Source organism: Erithacus rubecula (genome assembly GCF_903797595.1).
Source record: "Erithacus rubecula genome assembly, chromosome: 4".
Classification (NCBI taxonomy): domain Eukaryota; kingdom Metazoa; phylum Chordata; class Aves; order Passeriformes; family Muscicapidae; genus Erithacus; species Erithacus rubecula.
This window is the reverse complement of record NC_136686.1, coordinates 66,519,590-66,536,480: the sequence shown is the minus strand read 5'-3', so window position 1 is coordinate 66,536,480 and position 16,891 is coordinate 66,519,590. Positions and strand designations below refer to the sequence as shown.

The 16,891-nt window shown below is 46.4% G+C and overlaps 1 protein-coding gene across 3 annotated transcripts in view; it reads left to right on the top strand.

Moving 5' to 3' along the window:
* The window catches only part of PLXNA4 (plexin A4), a 424,069-nt gene that overhangs the window by 379,578 nt on the left and 27,600 nt on the right, over positions 1–16,891 (top strand). For all 3 annotated transcript variants that reach the window (XM_079303970.1, XM_079303969.1, XM_079303971.1), the window contains 5 exons: positions 422–564; positions 4,734–5,002; positions 7,357–7,423; positions 9,353–9,499; positions 14,255–14,414. In XM_079303970.1, the coding sequence (XP_079160096.1) occupies positions 422–564; positions 4,734–5,002; positions 7,357–7,423; positions 9,353–9,499; positions 14,255–14,414 (786 nt within the window). The remainder of the gene's footprint in view (positions 1–421; positions 565–4,733; positions 5,003–7,356; positions 7,424–9,352; positions 9,500–14,254; positions 14,415–16,891) is intronic.

The window sequence follows — 16,891 nt, the reverse complement described above, 5'->3', positions numbered from 1 at the left end:
CTCAGTTTTAAGTAAAGAACAGAAAAACAAACAAACAAGAAAAAAAATCCCAAACAACAACAGTAGAAAAAATAAACTAAACCACTTTCACAGTCACAAAGCTTTGAGCCAAAATACGACAGTGTTGAACCCTGTGAGTGTGGCTCAAACCTGGATCTAATCTGACTTTCCCTTAGTCCAGACTTTCTCCACCCTGTCCTGACTGGATTTGATAATTAAAAATCCACAGAAAACTTTGGCACGTGTCCCTGGGGAAAGGCTGAGCTGTGGGAAAGGCGACCCTGCTCTTGCCCACGTTCTTCCTCTCCATGTTGCCTCTCCTTATTCCCGATCATGAGGGTGTTTTTCCCATTTTGGTGAGGTTGATCTGATTCTGGTGAGGATTTTCCCTGTTCCCTGAGTTGCTCTGTTTCTGTGCCAGCCTTTGCAGAGCTGCAGACAGATATCCATGAGCTGACGAGTGACCTGGATGGAGCTGGGATCCCGTTCCTCGACTACCGAACCTACACCATGAGGGTGCTGTTCCCTGGCATTGAAGATCACCCAGTTCTGAGGGATTTGGAGGTAAAACAACATTTCCTGCCTCTAGCTCCTTTCATGCCTGCATGAATTCCAGAGATTCTGTGTCACTGGTGGGGCTGTGATGACTTACAAAGGGTGAAACGGGGCCCATTGAAAATCGGGGTTGAAACAGGAAATTTTGCTGTTATCTTAGATCATATTAGATCATAAAATCATTTAGGTTGTAAAAGACCTCTAAGATCATGAATTCCAATCATCAGTCTAATGCTGCCAATTCCATCTCTAAACCATGTGCCTTTGTGCAAAATCCACTCACTTTCTGAAAACTTGAAGGGATTGTGATCCCACAACTCTTCTGGACAGCTTGTCCCACCATCTGATCATCCTTTCAGTGAATAATTTTTTTCCTAATTTCCAATCTAAACCTCCCCAACATAACTTTAAGGCCATTTCCTCTCATCCTGTCACTTGTTACCTGCTAAATCCTGTCTGATCACTCACTTGTTTGGAAGACTCATAAATCCATGTGCATTAGGTCTACTCAATTAAGCTTCTCTTTGGTCTTAACCCTTCTGTGGCTTGGGTTTTTGACTGGATTTAACATTTTCTGCTACTCAGGGACAAGGAAAACCTGTTGTATGACAGAGGAGCATGTTTGCCTGTGGCATCCAGCTTTGCATGACCCTCAAACTAGTAAGAGACCAGGTTTTCTGTGTGGCAACCCCTTTAAAAATAACCCCCTGTCACTGAGGGAGGTTCACCTTTGCTGCATTCTGGTTTGCAGTGGGATCAGAAAACCACAGTGTCAGTCTGCCCTGTTGAGATTATTATGGATTTAGGTCAAAGAGTCAAGAGCAGTTGTTGGTTGCTGTAAATTTGTTTATTTGTAGAGTCTCAAAGACAAAGAGTCCCAAATGACAAAGTCTGTGCTACAAGTTTCCTGGCATAGAGTCCTGAATAAAAGCAGAAGCTGCAGCCTGGTAAAAAGTTCTGGGCAGAGGCAGGAGCAGCAGTTCTCTGGTACAGTGTCCTGAGTAGGGGGGTGTTTCCTTTTCTTCTTCTCGTTCTTCCTCTTCTCCCATGTGGTGGTAGTGATGATAACGATGGTGGAGGAAGAGAGAGAGCTCTCTTCTATTGCATGGATTTTTTTTTTAATTACCCAATGAGCTAAAAACAAAAACTTGAAGCATTTCTTCTAAACCTTTTTAGAATTCTAGTTCTATTGTATGAAAGTGGTGTTAATCCTTACATATAACTTGCACATATAGCCTATCTATTCATGCCAATAATTCTATCTGCTCTATCTGAAGAATATAAGCAATGTTCTTATTATGTTTTCATTATGTCTGGAGCTAAGTTTTTGAACTTTCACTGAGGCCTAATCTTTGCACTAGATTCTAGGGCTTTTTACTCTTTTGAAGAACTTAAAGCATATTCTTACTTACTTAAAACTAAGAATTCGACTTCATATTTATGCAACTTAATCGTATTTCTACTCACTTAAGACTAAAGCTTGCACCTCTATTTCATGCCTATGCGCATTATTATACAACCCAAATGTATTACTTAATATACTTTAATTTCTCTAAAGGTTTTTAAGGCAATCCCTGTGTTCTGATCTCTGAGGAACTCAAAGGAGCCTGTTTCACACACTCCAACACTGCCCACATCTTCCTCCTCCACCCCAACTCTCTGGAGGGAGATGGGAGCACAGTGAGACATTGCTCACAAATCTTGGGGTCTACACAGAGCCTGCATTACCTGAGTGGTGACAGGAGCTTGGTGGGAGCCCAGGTGAGGTCTGCCAGGCTAAAATCTGCTCCATGCTCTGGCAGATGGGCGAGCTCTGCTCTAGGAATACCTGGGCTGGAGAATCAGGAGCTGCACCATGGCCAAGGTGTTGGCTGAGCTCTCTGCAAAGTCTTTGGCAGGCTCTGAGCTCCAGAAAGGCTCTGGCATGGGGCTGGGAGATTGCTGGAGGCCAGACCTGGGCTTGGCTGGCAGGAAGGAGGAGCAGGAGCTGGCACAGGCAGGCCCATGCTTGGCTGGCTGTGCAATCAGAGATGCCTGCTCAGCTTTGCTCCTGCCATTCGGAAGAGCCAAAATTCATCCGACTGTGTGGAGAGAGAGATTAAAAAACCTGATCTGTCAGCAAGGAGGGCTTGTGGGACTGGGTAGGAGGCTGAGTTACACATGACTAGCCTATAGACTTGGAGTGCAGGTTGAGTGGCACCCAGCTGCTTTCCCTCAGGATGAGCAGCTCCACCAAAGGAGGGGTGCTGAACCTCCCTCTCACATGTGTGCACACACAAACACTTCCATTATCCCCACAGCCAGTTTCAATCCCTACATTCATTAACCCCGTCCAGCTGATCACACAACAGCATCTGACCCCTGCAGAGGCCTTAGCATGGATGCTCCCCTATGTAGATACACACTGAGCTAATGTTTCAATCCAACACCTTTGATCTCTTCTTCCTTTCATTTCATTCTTTGGGTTTTTTTCCCTTAATCCTTTGTAAAGCTTCACCAGCTCTCTCAGTGTCAGCATCTATGTGTACCAAAGTGAAGGCAGTTCCCATTCTGCTTCCTTCTCTGTAGCACCCAGAAGGAATTGCTATTTATTGCAAAAGGCCCCAGCACTGATCCCACAGTGAGAAGGTCTCACTTATTTCCAGTTCATTTGCTAATTAACTGATTCCAGATGCACCACAAATTGTTTTCTTGTTATTTTGTTTTAATTCTCTATAATAACCCAGGGATAGACAATATTAAATGTTCAAGCAAGTGAGTTAAAAATAATTATTGGCAGGGTGGGTGGTGGTGGTTTGTTGGTTGTCTCAATCCATTTAGGAAGTAATTTATTAGTTGGATGCAAAAATAGTTGAGAACTTTAATTTCCAGAATGAAAAAGTAACAACTCTGTAAGGGGTCTTGCATTGCTTGGCTGTTAAAGCAAGCCAACTTATTTTGTATTAAAGTGCCAAATTTGGTGGTTATTATTTCATATATGCCTTGGTGACATGTGTTGCTCTGTGGTGAGACCCTCCAGCTTCCAAGAAAGTTTTTTCAAGGGCTGGAACAGCTTCAGCAAGTGGAGGCATAAGTTTGGGGTTCTCTATTTAGGCTCCATTTTGCCTAGAGCTAGAAGGATCAAAAAGACCTCTGTGGTGCCCAGGCTCCAGCACTGAGGTCCTAAATTGTTCCATATAAAAATGAGTTCATAGCCTCTCACAGATGAGAAATATGAGACTTATCAATCACTCTGTCTCCAAAACACCTCAAAACCCAGGGGTTGTGCTGGAGCTCAGGGTGTCCTCTCACACCTTCACCTGCCTTGCTCTTCAAACCAAGCCCCAGTTCCAGAGTCACCATCTCAGCCACTGCCTCACTGCATCTCTTCATCTCCTCAAAACCTCATCTGGGCTCTTTTTCCCATTCACTCTTTTGCTTCCTCTCTCAGCTCCCTAAAGCTGAACCCCAAACCTCTACAAGCAGTTTTCTTGCAGGATTAAGAAAGAAGTTTTGGATGAAACCAGAGTGAAATTTCAGTTTGACTAAAATACAAATATAATGTGGCATGGCCACCCATTTAGGCACCAGAAATTCCTTTTGGATGTTCTGTTTAGAGAGGGGAACACAGGATTGGAAAAATCATCAGGATATGGCTGGGGGTCTTCTCAGACTTCCTAATCATTTGATGATGTATGGATTTCCTTCCTTTTATGGTGTATGGATTCTCTTCCTGTGATGGTGCGTGGATTCCCTTCCTGCGATGGTGTGTGGATTCCCTTCCTGTGATGATGTGTGGATTCCCTTCCTTTGATGATGTGTGGATTCCCTTCCTGTGATGATGTGTGGATTCCCTTCCTGTGATGATATCTGGATTCCCTTCCTGTGATGATGTGTGGATTCCCTTCCTGTGATGGTGTCTGGGTTCCCTTCCTGTGATGATGTGTGGGTTCCCTTCCTGTGATGATATCTGGATTCCCTTCCTGTGATGATGTGTGGATTCGCTTCCTGTGATGCTGTGTGGGTTCCCTTCCTGTGATGATGTGTGGATTCCCTTCCTGTGATGATGTCTGGATTCCCTTCCTGTCTTTCCTTAGCTGAGGAGCTGGAGGGATAAGAGCAGAGAAAGTGTAACAACAGGACACCTGATACTGAAAAAACAAGAAAAAGGAAAAAAACTTCCTTTTTTTCTTGTGCAGGTCCCTGGCTACAGACAGGAACGGGTGGAGAAGGGCCTGAAGCTCTTTGCCCAGCTGATCAACAACAAGGTTTTCCTGCTGTCCTTCATCCGCACGCTGGAGTCGCAGCGCAGCTTCTCCATGCGCGACCGCGGCAACGTGGCCTCGCTGATCATGACGGTGCTGCAGAGCAAGCTGGAGTACGCCACCGACGTCCTCAAGCAGCTCCTGGCCGACCTCATCGACAAGAACCTGGAGAGCAAGAACCACCCCAAGCTGCTGCTGCGGAGGTGAGGATGGAGGGCGTGCAGGGAGACGGGCTGGGAAGGTTGCGCGCTCATCGTCATCGACTTTGGAGGTGTAGATCTTGCTCTGTCTCTTCCCTGGCCAAAAAGTACCCAAAAGTACCAAAAAGTACCCAAAAGTACCAAAAAGTACCAAAAATTACCCCAAACTACCAAAAAGTAGTCAACGATCAAAATTTGTCAATGATCCAAAGCTGTCAATGATCAAAACTTGTCAATGATCAAAAGTTGCAGAACTAATCCACCTCTGGATTTTCATGTGGATCCTCCAGGAAGTTTTATGAGGACAGAAAAAGCTCAATCCTTGTTCTGGCCTCTTTGCATGTTTAAGATGTTAATTTATGCTCATGCTTCCTTTTAACCTCAGAACTCCAATGATGTTGTGTAGGACCTGTATGGATATCACATATATGGTGTATTAAACCCCTGGTGAGAGGATGGAAACTTCTTCCATCTCCTGCCTGGAACATGGATTTCCCAGGATTTCTTGTTCCTGAGTTAACTATGGACACATGGAGAGTCTTCACCTGCATTGTGAGATCTCATTTCTATCACAGAGCTGAGGGTTAGTGGAAATCAGCAGGGGAGAGAGAGATGAAAATTGGTTTCATACAAATTTGAATTGAAGCTTCTTGGCCTGGTCTAAGGTCTAAACTCCACAGTTCTGTGGGAAACCTCAAATTGGGAATCCACTGCTAATCAATGTCCTTTCCCTGCCTAGGGAAGTGCTGCATCTTCTCCCTTTAGAATCAGATTCATCTCCTTTTCACAGATTGAACCAACCCTCCTGCTTCAAGGGCCCTAAATAAAATCATGGGGAGTCTTCTGGAGATGAGTGGCCTTTGCCACAGCTCAGAGCTGACTCTGAGGAGCCCTAAGCTGATTTCAATGGATGGCTTAGACACAGAGGGGATCTCTGGTGCCTGCTGGGCTGGGAGTTTTTTCATCTGGCACACAGCCCACTGTGCAGAACCAGCAGAAAAGGAGCAGAAGGCATTTCCTGGCATTCAGGGCAGCAATGCCAGGGGCAGAGGCTGTTCTTTGCTTTGGAGTCAGTTGACTCTGATGTGACCCAGCCCTGCAGCCTGGCTGGTGACCACCCTCCAGCTGTCCCCAGGCTTCCTGCCTGTGCTTCTTCTCTGATGTTGGATGGCATTGCCTCCCCTCTTCACTTCCTCCCTTTCCTTCCCCTTTCTCCATCTCTTTGTCTTCCCTTGTTGCTCATTCTCAGCATCCCATCTTTCCTCTTTCCCCTTCTTCCAGCTCTTGTCTAAGTCTAATCCTCTTTATTGGAAATTAATGGTGGCCATCCAATGTTCCAAACCCTGGAAACACCAGGAGAAGCCAGAGAAGGAGGTTCTGCATGAGCAGCACCAGAACAGAACATATGAATAGCTCAGTGCCTTGCGTCAGATTTTGGTGTGAGGTCCTCAGACAATTCTTTGGAGCAGCTAGATCCAATTTGATGCTTCCTTTCCCTGTGAAATGGAATCTTCTGCAGTTTTGAAGAAGTTTGACAGAAGAAAGGAGTTGGTAGAAGTGATTTTCCCACCTCACCTGTGCCCAGTGTTCATCCCACATGACATTTATGGCCCCAAAGAGATTTTCTGGGCAGAGAGCAGCAGCAACAACAAGCAAGAACCTCTGCACAGCTTTGGTGAGAGCTGGGACAAGTAGGACCCACTTTAATTCTTCCAGACAGGGACTCTTCTTTTTTCTTCGCTTCTCCAAGTTTCTCTTGGTTTCTCTTGATTTTCCTCCAGTGTGTGGGCTGCAGCCAGCAAGTTTCTGCAGGAGAAGCTCACCCTGAAGGTCTGAGATGGATTTTTGTTTGACTGAGCACAGAGTGCTCAAGGGCAGAAGGATGAGCTCCGTGTATGTGCCACATTGACACATTGAGGAGTGTAATCACTCCCAAATGCCAGGGAGATAGGCAGTGCCAGATAACTGTTCCCCAGAGACTTAGATCTGTCTCTCCTGAGTATTTATACAGCCTCCTTGACATATGGCCTTGCTCTGAGCTCCTTGGATTTGATGGATTTATCACCCCTGAGAAAATTCCCTCAAATGTCGTCGACTCCTTTTGGATATTGGAGAAACTGAAAAACAGATACACAGGGACTTGTAGAAGAGAATCAACAGGGCAGCAAGGGTTTTCCTGCTATAGGTCTCCTAAATCCAAAATTATAACAGGGAACCTAGGATGTGCTAAATCATGATGGTGCCATGCCAGACTTCCCACTGGGCAGGAAGATGGACAAGAACTGTAATTTTTTAAAAATTTTAATAGGACCAACATGACTAACTCATTTCCAATCCTTTTTTTTTCTCCACTTTAGGACAGAGTCTGTGGCTGAGAAAATGCTCACCAACTGGTTCACCTTCCTCCTCTACAAGTTTCTCAAGGTAAGAGGAGGAGCATGCCTGGAAAAACAGCTGCTTTAAAGCATTTCTTCTTGGTGAGGATTAGTTGGGATGAAAACTTCCTAGATGTAAAGTTAAAGGATTTTTTTTTTGCCTCTGGAAGGAGGTCACTGCCTAACAGGATATGGGCTATTTTCTGACCCAGGGAGAACAAAAAGGGACACTTTGCTGGAGAGGCAACTAGTTGGTCTCTGCCTTGTACAGAGGTGGGATCTGAGGGTCATTGCTGAAATAGGAAGGATTTCAGAGCCTGACTGAGACCTGTGTGGAAAATGCTGTCCTTTTAACAGCAGACTGAGGTCTCCATCCTGTGGTGACCCATATTTTCAGTGCACAGGGGATGGAGATCTCCTTCCACCCCAGCTCAGAGGCAGTACTGAGACACATCCCCACAAGCAGTGCAGGGACACCCATCAGCAAAGCTGTGTGGAAGAACTTGAGTGGAAGAATTTGAGGCACCCCCTGAGCTCTCCCATTCCTCCTGGAAGGTCTCCTGGGGGTTTGTGCAGTTAAAAAAGTCTTTCAGTCTTTGAGCTCTGCCACTGACTGCTGGAGGATCCAATTTCCCCTGGGGGACCCACACTGAGCCTCAAGAATCACCAACTACTCAGAGCCAGCCTTTTGACAAGGAGCTGAGCTCTGCACCTCTCCCCCACTCCCACTGCAGCTGCTAAATATCCTCCCACCTCACACCCTCATTTGGACAGAATAACCACCTCTGCCAGGCAATTTGAGGCTTTACAAATAAACCCCAATCCCCCTGAGCCTTCCCCAGGCACGACCAGTTCAAGGACAAGCACATGGGAAAGTTTTGAAGGTCCCTGGAAGGTAATTTCAGTGACTTCAGTATCAGATCCCTGCTTTTCAGCTGAAAGGAAAGGATATAAGGAGGTGACTCTCTAAAGAGCTGCTTTTATAATAGGCTTTTTTCACCCCACTCAGCTACTTGTCTTCTTGCCTTAGCCTGAACAGAGGCCTGATAAGGGCAGGAGACAGGCACACAGAAGCAATATGCTGCTGGCAGATAAGCTAATTAAGTGGGAGACAGGTGTAGGGACTGAAAAAGGGACCACTTTGCTCCTGATTATTAACTTGTTTTCGCTGGGATTTACACCGGAGGAAAATGACCTCGCTGGTGGTTGAGCTGGACACAGGAGGAGAGGGTGAGGAGGGGAGGAGGAGGGAGGGGTGAAGAAAGGTTGGGGTGCACAGCACTGGGGGAGTGCAGCAGGCAGGAAAAGGGTGGGAAGAGGAGTGCAGTGAGTGGGAATGATGAGGAGAAATTAGGGATGGGTGAGCTTTGCTGTGCCTGCCTGGGGCTGCTTGTTGCTGTCCTGTGCTGGGGATCCCACATTTCTGTCACCTCTCCACAGCTCCAGGGGCACATCTGGGGCTGGGCACTCCTGTTTGCTGCAGCAGGAGAGTGCTCAGGGAGTCTGTGAACTCTGCCCAGACACTCAGGGTGGGGCACCAGCCATCCATCTCCTTTTAAAACCTGCTCCCAGGTGATTTGGGACCCATCCCATCACCTGCTCCACCAGTGCCAAGCTCTGGCTTGGTGGCAACCACTTGAACAGCCCCAGCATTGCCAGGGGACACTGACACCTCTGTCCCATGGCAGGGACAAACAGAATAAGCTGAGCTGAATGGACCCACAAAGACCATCAAGTCCAACTCCTGGCACTGCACAGGACCATCCCCAAGGCTCCCACCGTGTGCCCAAGGGCTGGTTACACTCTGTAGACGTGCAGGGTCACCTCTGATCCTGTGCTGTTGGAACAGACTGGTTCCCATTGATTTATCCATCATGAGCCATTTGGGACGGCAAACCAAGGCAGCCACCGGGCTGCCCAGGTTGAATTCCAATTCCAGCCCGCAGTTTCACGTCATGGCTGCCTTTCCTCCCTGCAGGAGTGTGCTGGAGAGCCTCTCTTCTCCCTGTTCTGTGCCATCAAGCAGCAGATGGAGAAGGGCCCCATCGACTCCATCACGGGGGAGGCGCGGTACTCGCTGAGCGAGGACAAGCTCATCCGACAGCAGATCGACTACAAGACCCTGGTGAGAGCTCTGGCACCCCTTCCCCTGGGCTGCTCCAGAGCCTGCTGCCCAAAGGAGAGCAGAAACCAGTGACTGACCCTCCGGGATGGTTTATTCTTGTGTTTTAATAATGCTGCCTAAGGCTGGCTGTTAAAATTTGAGAATGCGTTTCTCCCGTGGGGATTTCAGCATCAAGGAATAGCCAGAGGTACAGAGTGCAGGGACCTATCAGGTCAGCCCTAGAGAAAGCACAAGTCAAAGGAAAAGGAACTTGCTTTAAAGATTTCAAGGGAAAGAAAACTAATCCCTGCCACTGAGCCATTTCCCTCAAAATGGAATTGTCTGCATGGTGCAAGATACTCTTTGCATATGTGCAGCTTTAGCTTCTGCTCTGAGATAACACCCTCTTCCCACTTGATTAAAGAGCATCAATTAAAGAGCATTAGATATCTCTTCTTAGTGTGTTTGTGGGCCTTCATTCTTCCCCAGATGCACTAAGTCCACTGAGCTTCTAAGTCTCTGCTGGATGAAGAACACTTTCTAAGCCTTCAATGATCCTTGTAATTTTTCTATTTCCCTTTTTCATCTTTATTCTCAGCAAATCCCAAGTTTTAGGACAGTCAGAAGATGCTCTAAACTGATCAGATTATTTTATTTGCACTTTCAGATGAGGGACATTCATCTCACTTAGCTCCAGGTACCTCTGAGAGCTGTGTCCAATCCTGGTTTGGGTTGGAGGGGACCCTAAAGATCATTTAGTTCCAAGTCTTAGACCTTAACCTGTCTTAGACCTGTCTTAGGCTTTAGTCCAGGCAGGCTGATACTAGAAATGCCCTTTTCTGTTCTGTAACTCCAGTCTAGAGCTGAGCTGTAATTGAACCCAAGTCTGATGAGGGGGTGGACTTAATTCTTCAATAAGGCCACAGTTTTATTTTGCATATTAAAAACGTGACTTTCCTACTAAAATGGCAGCGTGGTGCTTCTCTGCTGTTATGTGTGGCTGTCTAAAATTTCAGAGGGCTGATCACACATGGAGAAAATGAGCAGAAAGGAGAAAAAATGCAGTTTCAGAGTGATCACTTTCACTGAAGGAAATCCCCCCCGATCCTTTTAGGCTTGATCTAAAGCAGCCAGCAAAGGGTAGTAATTATACATCAGGCTGAACAAAGCTCTCCTCTGCTGGCGTTGTGCTGTTTGATGATAATCAGCTCTCCCTCTTACATCTCAAGAGCAGACAAATATATCCCGATAGGAATCTCAGCAGATTTACAGAGATCAGCTCTGGTGAAGGAGATTAAGAAGGAGCAGAATATGAATAGGATTGTTCTTCGTTTCTGTTTCTCTTTATTTCTGTTTTATTTTGTCCTTCTTCTACCTTCCTTGAGCCTCCTGACATCTTTTATTAAAAATATAGAGTAATGAAATAAAGCCAGAACTGCAGTGGTTGTAATATGGGAATTCCAGCAGAAAAATTGAGAGAGATTATTTACAGAAGCCTGGAGTGACAAGACAAGAGGGAATGGCTTCAAACTGAAAGAAAGTTGGTTTAGATTGGAAATTAGAAAAAATTCTTCCCTGTGAGTGTGGGAAGACCCTGGCACAAGCTGTGGCTGCTCCTGGATCCCTGGGAATGTCCAAAACCAGGCTGGACAGAGCTTGGAACAACCTGGGATAGTGGAAGGTGTCCCTGGCCATGCAGAGGGTTGGAATAAGATAATTTTTAAGGTTCCTTCCAACCCAAACCATTCTAAAATTTTATAATTCTCAGAGTGCTTTCCTATGCTTGGCTTTTTTGGGGTCTTTCTCCTTTTTCTCTACCAAACCTCACTGTATGAAAACCCCATAGAACATTCCAGCCTAATATAGAAGTGAGAGAAGGATTTCTGTCCCTGGGACAGGAACTGCAGAGATATCCTGGTCTCAGGAAAAACCACTCAAACTCAGAACTGGGGTCACCATGTGAATAATCACAAACTGTGCCTTTATTATTTAAATGCCACTAATCCTAGTGGAAATCAGGGCTTAGCTGGGCCAAGCTTTGCATGTATATGGACACTCAGAGACAGCTCGTGGCTGGAAGAGCTTGCAGATTAAAAAAAAAAAAAAAAAAAAAAAAGCCCAAGGATGGAGTGAAAGGTCAATAAACACAAATCCAGAGAAATCAGATGTCCCAAGGTCACACAGAGTCAGTGGGAGAGCAGGGCTCAGGGATAACTTCTCCATGTGCTCCCACCCAGCAGCTGGAGGATCACACAGACCTCAGTGAGTGACAGAACAAGTGCTGGTGTCCTCTCAGTGCCCAAATAGTCACATCCTTGAAACCCAATAAGGGTGGTGGGTGATGGAGCAGCAACACTGCATTTAGGAGATCCACATCACAAAACCTCCCTCAGAGTGACCAGTCCTGTAGGAACACGACTCAGGCCATCATGGGGTCTCTTCCCCACCAATCTGACACCCAAGATGCTGTTGAAGCCTCTGAGCAGCACTTCTGGAGCAGTGGGATTTGTTTGTGGCTTGGTTGTTATGAATATGGAGAAAAGTTTTATGGTCCACACAAGAACAGCTGGAAAACTCCACTGGAAAGATGATGTATGTAAAGCCTGGGGAATATATGGCAAAACTACTGTGCTCTGGGAATGGGGTTGGATTCCTTAACTGGTGTTTGAATTCCCTAAAATTGTCAAGGGAGACACTTGACAGTCATTGTAATGAACAAGGAGGTTTTTAGGGGGTGACCAACTGCCCCATCTGTACTTGAAACACAAGAACAACCCTTTGAGGAATTGCCTTCCCTGCTCCTCCTTCTTCCAGCTGAGCTGGAAAAGAGGAAAACAAGGATTACTGTGATCAGGGTGTGAATGAACGTGGTCCACTCAGGCAGGGTTTTCCTGACACCTTCTAAAGGTGGCACCCTGTGAAATTCAGGGATGACCAAGAGCAAATCACCACTGTCACCTTCCAGGATGGAGGGTACTGGTGTGGGGGACACTGGGCAGCACCTGCAGGAGGTGTTGGGTCTTCTGCACCAAATGCTGGGGTGGCAGGGTAGCTCAGATCATTTTAAAGAACACCAAATGCCTTCTGTGGGGAGCTGACCCAAAATCCAGCTGAGCTCAGACCACTGAGGGAGGAACTGAGGAGTAACTTGGTCCCCAAACCAGGTGTGACCCCAAAGAGCTGTCCCAGCTGCCATCACTGCTCCATTTCCCTACAGGGGTGTGGTAGAATAATTTAGGCTGGAAAACATCTTTAAGATCATTGAGTCCAACCATAAACTAAACACAGTGCAGGCTCTCAGCAATCAGGTGGGATTTTCTGGATGTACCCAGGGAATTTGCAGAGGAAGAGGTTTCTGGGAATGGGCATAACCCAGGAGAGCTGCAGAGGGCAACACCAACTAATGACCTTCAACACTGAATTATTTTCAACAGTATCTTTTATGTACAATTCTGTGATCCTTTGAGATCAAAGATGCCCCAGAACTGTAAATCTGTGCTGTTATTATGATCTGAATTCATGCTTTTTCAATATTTCTGGAAGTGACATACAAATAATAGCATTATGATCTAATCAATATCTCCTATTTACATCTCCCCTTTCATCCAGCAAGATCACAGAGCTCTTTGTAAGCAATATCTTCATGAGTCCCTCTTAGCTGAGCATAATTTCACCAAAGGGAGCCTGGTGAGGCAGTGTGTAATTAGACTGATTGGATTTCACCCCATTTTTGAGTTCCCACTGCATTTTAGGAGAAGATGGAAAGTGATGGACAGTCCAGCACCTCTTGCACTCTACAGAAGGGAATTTAAGTCAAGTTAAAATTTGTCTAAGGCACCAAAATCAACATACCTGCACTTGAAAAAGCACCACAGGAACATTTAATGACCAGGTATAGCCTGGAGCATCACTGATCATCCCTTTCAAGTGCAAAGGTGTGCTAAGTTTATAAAACTTTACAGACTCCACACTTGTGCAACCAGAAATGAGCAGAATGGTCACAGAGATACACCCAAGGGTTAGCAGGGAGATTGCTGTTAAATAATCTGTGTTTAAGGTATCCCCCCTCACCACATGCTTTGCATTTACTCCTGGCCAGAGTGGAAAAAATTAAATTTTCCTTCTGAGAAAAGAGAAGCCTTGCCAGTTGGGTTGATTTTCTTCTTCTGTATGCGAAAGCAAAGGTTGTTGATGTTGGTTTGTGTTTAATTTTTTAAGAAGCCCTGCATTTCAGATTAATAACATTCTGTTGAGTCTGCTCAGTTCCATGGCTGTGCAGAGGGACAAATGAAAAGCTTTTCACTGGGATTATCAAAACCAGGTGGCAATGCAAGGAGGTCACTCCTGAATGAGGTCATTGACATCTCAATGAACATTTTTTACTGAAAGCACCAGAACCTCAGCTGGTGCTCATGTTGTTAAGAAAGAATTTCTTCCCTGTGAGGGTTGGGAGGCTCCTGGATCCCTGGAAGTGTCCAAGGCCAGGCTGGATGGAGCTTGGAGCACCCTGGGATAGTGGAAGGTGTCCCTGCCCATGGCAGGAGGTGGAATTGGATGATCCTTTCCACCCCAAACCCTTCTGTGACTCCACAATTTAATATAATGAAAATACCCCCATGTGAAACCACACCTCTGTGCCCACGTGAGGCAGGGAGGGAATACCCCTGGCACCCATTTTTTGCACCCTAGGGCCCTGTTGTAGGACACAGACCCTGGCAGGGGGCAGCCAGGGAGTTTCAGTGCTGCTGTGACAAGTGTGTGGTGCCTCTGCCCCAGGTGCTGAGCTGTGTGAACCCCGACAACGTGAACAGCCCCGAGGTCCCTGTGAAGATCCTCAACTGTGACACCATCACACAGGTCAAGGAGAAGATCCTGGATGCCATCTTCAAGAATGTGCCCTGCTCCCACCGGCCCAAAGCTGCTGACATGGACCTGGGTAGGACATTGCCCCTGGCCAGGGGGGGAAAGGGGAGGTGACCAAACCATCCAGACACTCTGCTGGAGCAGGGACCCCTCAAAACACTCCCTGTAAGGCAGAGAAATCACAGTGGCAGGGCAAAGGGGACATTATGGTGATGATTGTGCTCCTGGCTTAGGGAATCTTTGGCTTTGAGAACTTAAAAATAACAGTACCCTGCTTTTCTGCCCACAGAATTCAGCTTGGACAAGGATCTAGGAAAAGCATGAGTGGGACTGTTCTTGTTCTCTTGCCAAAGACTCTGGGAAAATGATACCTGCAGTGAGGATGGTGGGAGGAGTGGGTGTGGGAATTTGGGGTACATAAGCAGGTGTGGTTCCACACTGGAGGATACTACAAAAAATGCAGAGAAATCTGCTCAGGGCATTGGTGAAGTGTCTGGTGCAGGGCTGGGGAGTCCATTGTGGCTGAATCTGCCAGAATTTGCTCTCAGTGACCTTCAAAGAGTCTGGGCTGGAAAATGATGGGGTCTATAAAACCAGCTGAGCTGCAGAGGAACCAAAAGGAGAAGGAATGGACCGAGGCCAAGAAACAATTCACAGCAATAATGAAGGCAGGAATGAGAGGTCAGGGATTAAAGTTAAGTGTCTGAGTGTGTGTATGTGTAAGGGAGGGAGGAGTTCCTGACAGAAATTGCTCATCAAAGGCAGCAAGAATAACGAAACAAGCTGCCAAAACCAGCAGCAGTAAAGAACAGATCACATACATCACCCAGAAATGGCTCTGGAGCTGCTGTGAGTGGGCAGGGGAGTGGTGAGAGCTGGGCTGGGTGTGAGGCAAGGCAGGGCAGGGTGCACACAGAGGAATGGGGGTCCCAGGCACATCTCCTGACCTGTCTGGTACCCCAAAGTGGCCACAGACCCCAGATCCTTCAGATCTCAGACTGGCTGTGATGGGGAGGGTTTGTTCTGCTGGGAAGATGAGGGATGCATCCATAATGGGATGCAGGAGTTTTACCTGTACATTGTAAATACAGGGATTAATTGGATTGCACTGTAGTTCTGAGAGCCAGAAGTGTGTGTGTGCAGAGTCCCAGCTGGAGCCTGGCAATTCTGCATCCAGAATTGCTGCTGTTTTAAGAAATATTGACCTGTCCAAGAGCAGATTGGGCTTGAAGCAACCTGGTCTGGTGGAAGCTGCCCATAAAAAAGGGTTGGAACTTTCAGATCCCTTCCCACCCAACCCAGTCTGTGCTTCTATGACCTCCTGAGTGGTGCTGAGGAGCAGAAATTTCCAGAAAGTTGGAATGAGCAGTGACAACAGACTGGCTAATGAGCAGCTCTGGCCAGGAGGGGGAAAAAACAAGTAAAATACAAACAAAACCCTCATTTCCAATGGAAGAATCTCACCAGCAGCAATGCAGATAACAAGGTGGGAGGAGCAGGGTGGGTGAAACAGGGACAAGAGCACCCACACCCCCAGGCACAGCTCCATCCCAGCTTTTCTACAAGGAAATTATCTCCTTGGCATCCTCCAGAGAGGCTGATACAGCTATCCCTGAAAAGGGCCCCTGAGATAAGAAACCTGTTCCTTAGGATGACCCATGTTAGAAAAATGCTCACCCCCCTACAGAAAACCCTGTTGTCTTTTAGGATTTCTATTGGTCTTTAACTTTACTAAATGATTGGTCTTTTCTCACCTAGAATCTTAAAGTAATTGGATAGTTTTCAACTTGTAATTTTACAGGTTAGATTTCAATCCTCCTAAACCCTATAAAATACAAAAATAAAAATAAAAATAAAAATAAAAATTAATATCTACATATATATATATGTATATATATATGTTGTTTCCTGCTTCCATCACCATTTTCTGGGCTTTCTGTCCATGCTCTGGCCAGATTGCTCACATGGCAGAAAGCAAACAAGCTAATGAGTTGTTTGGAGCTGTTAAATGCAGGGTAGCTGCAGGCAGAGGGACTTGTGTGTGTGGCAAATGTCAAAATGTTTGGCAGTTGCCCAGGTAACTCCTGGAGGGGGCTGCCAGCTGAAAGCCTCTATTTTGGACACCCTGAGGTCAAATTTTAGTCCAAACCCCCAAACTGCAGCAGTAAGGACTTCTATCCACAATGGTGATTTTTGTCATTATCATTTTTAAAAGGTCTCCCCCACGTGTGAAACACCCCATCTTTGGGAAAAAAAATCAAGATGTGAGGATTGAAAAATAGGAATTTGGGTTCATGCTGAGGCTTTTGCTCTGCCCTGGGTTTTTGGATGGTTTTTGGGAGTGCTGAGGTTGTGGGAGCTGCTGGCTTGGCTGGCTCTCAGTGATGCTGCCTCAGGTTCATTGTGGATGTGTCAGGTGGGATTTCACCACTCACCAGCCCTGCAGGGCTGGGATGTGGGGTTCATTTCAACTGGAAACATTCATTCAAACTGGGTCTGACTGCAGTGTGTATAGGGTAAGACAGTTTGTGTTTATCTCTCCTGAGGACA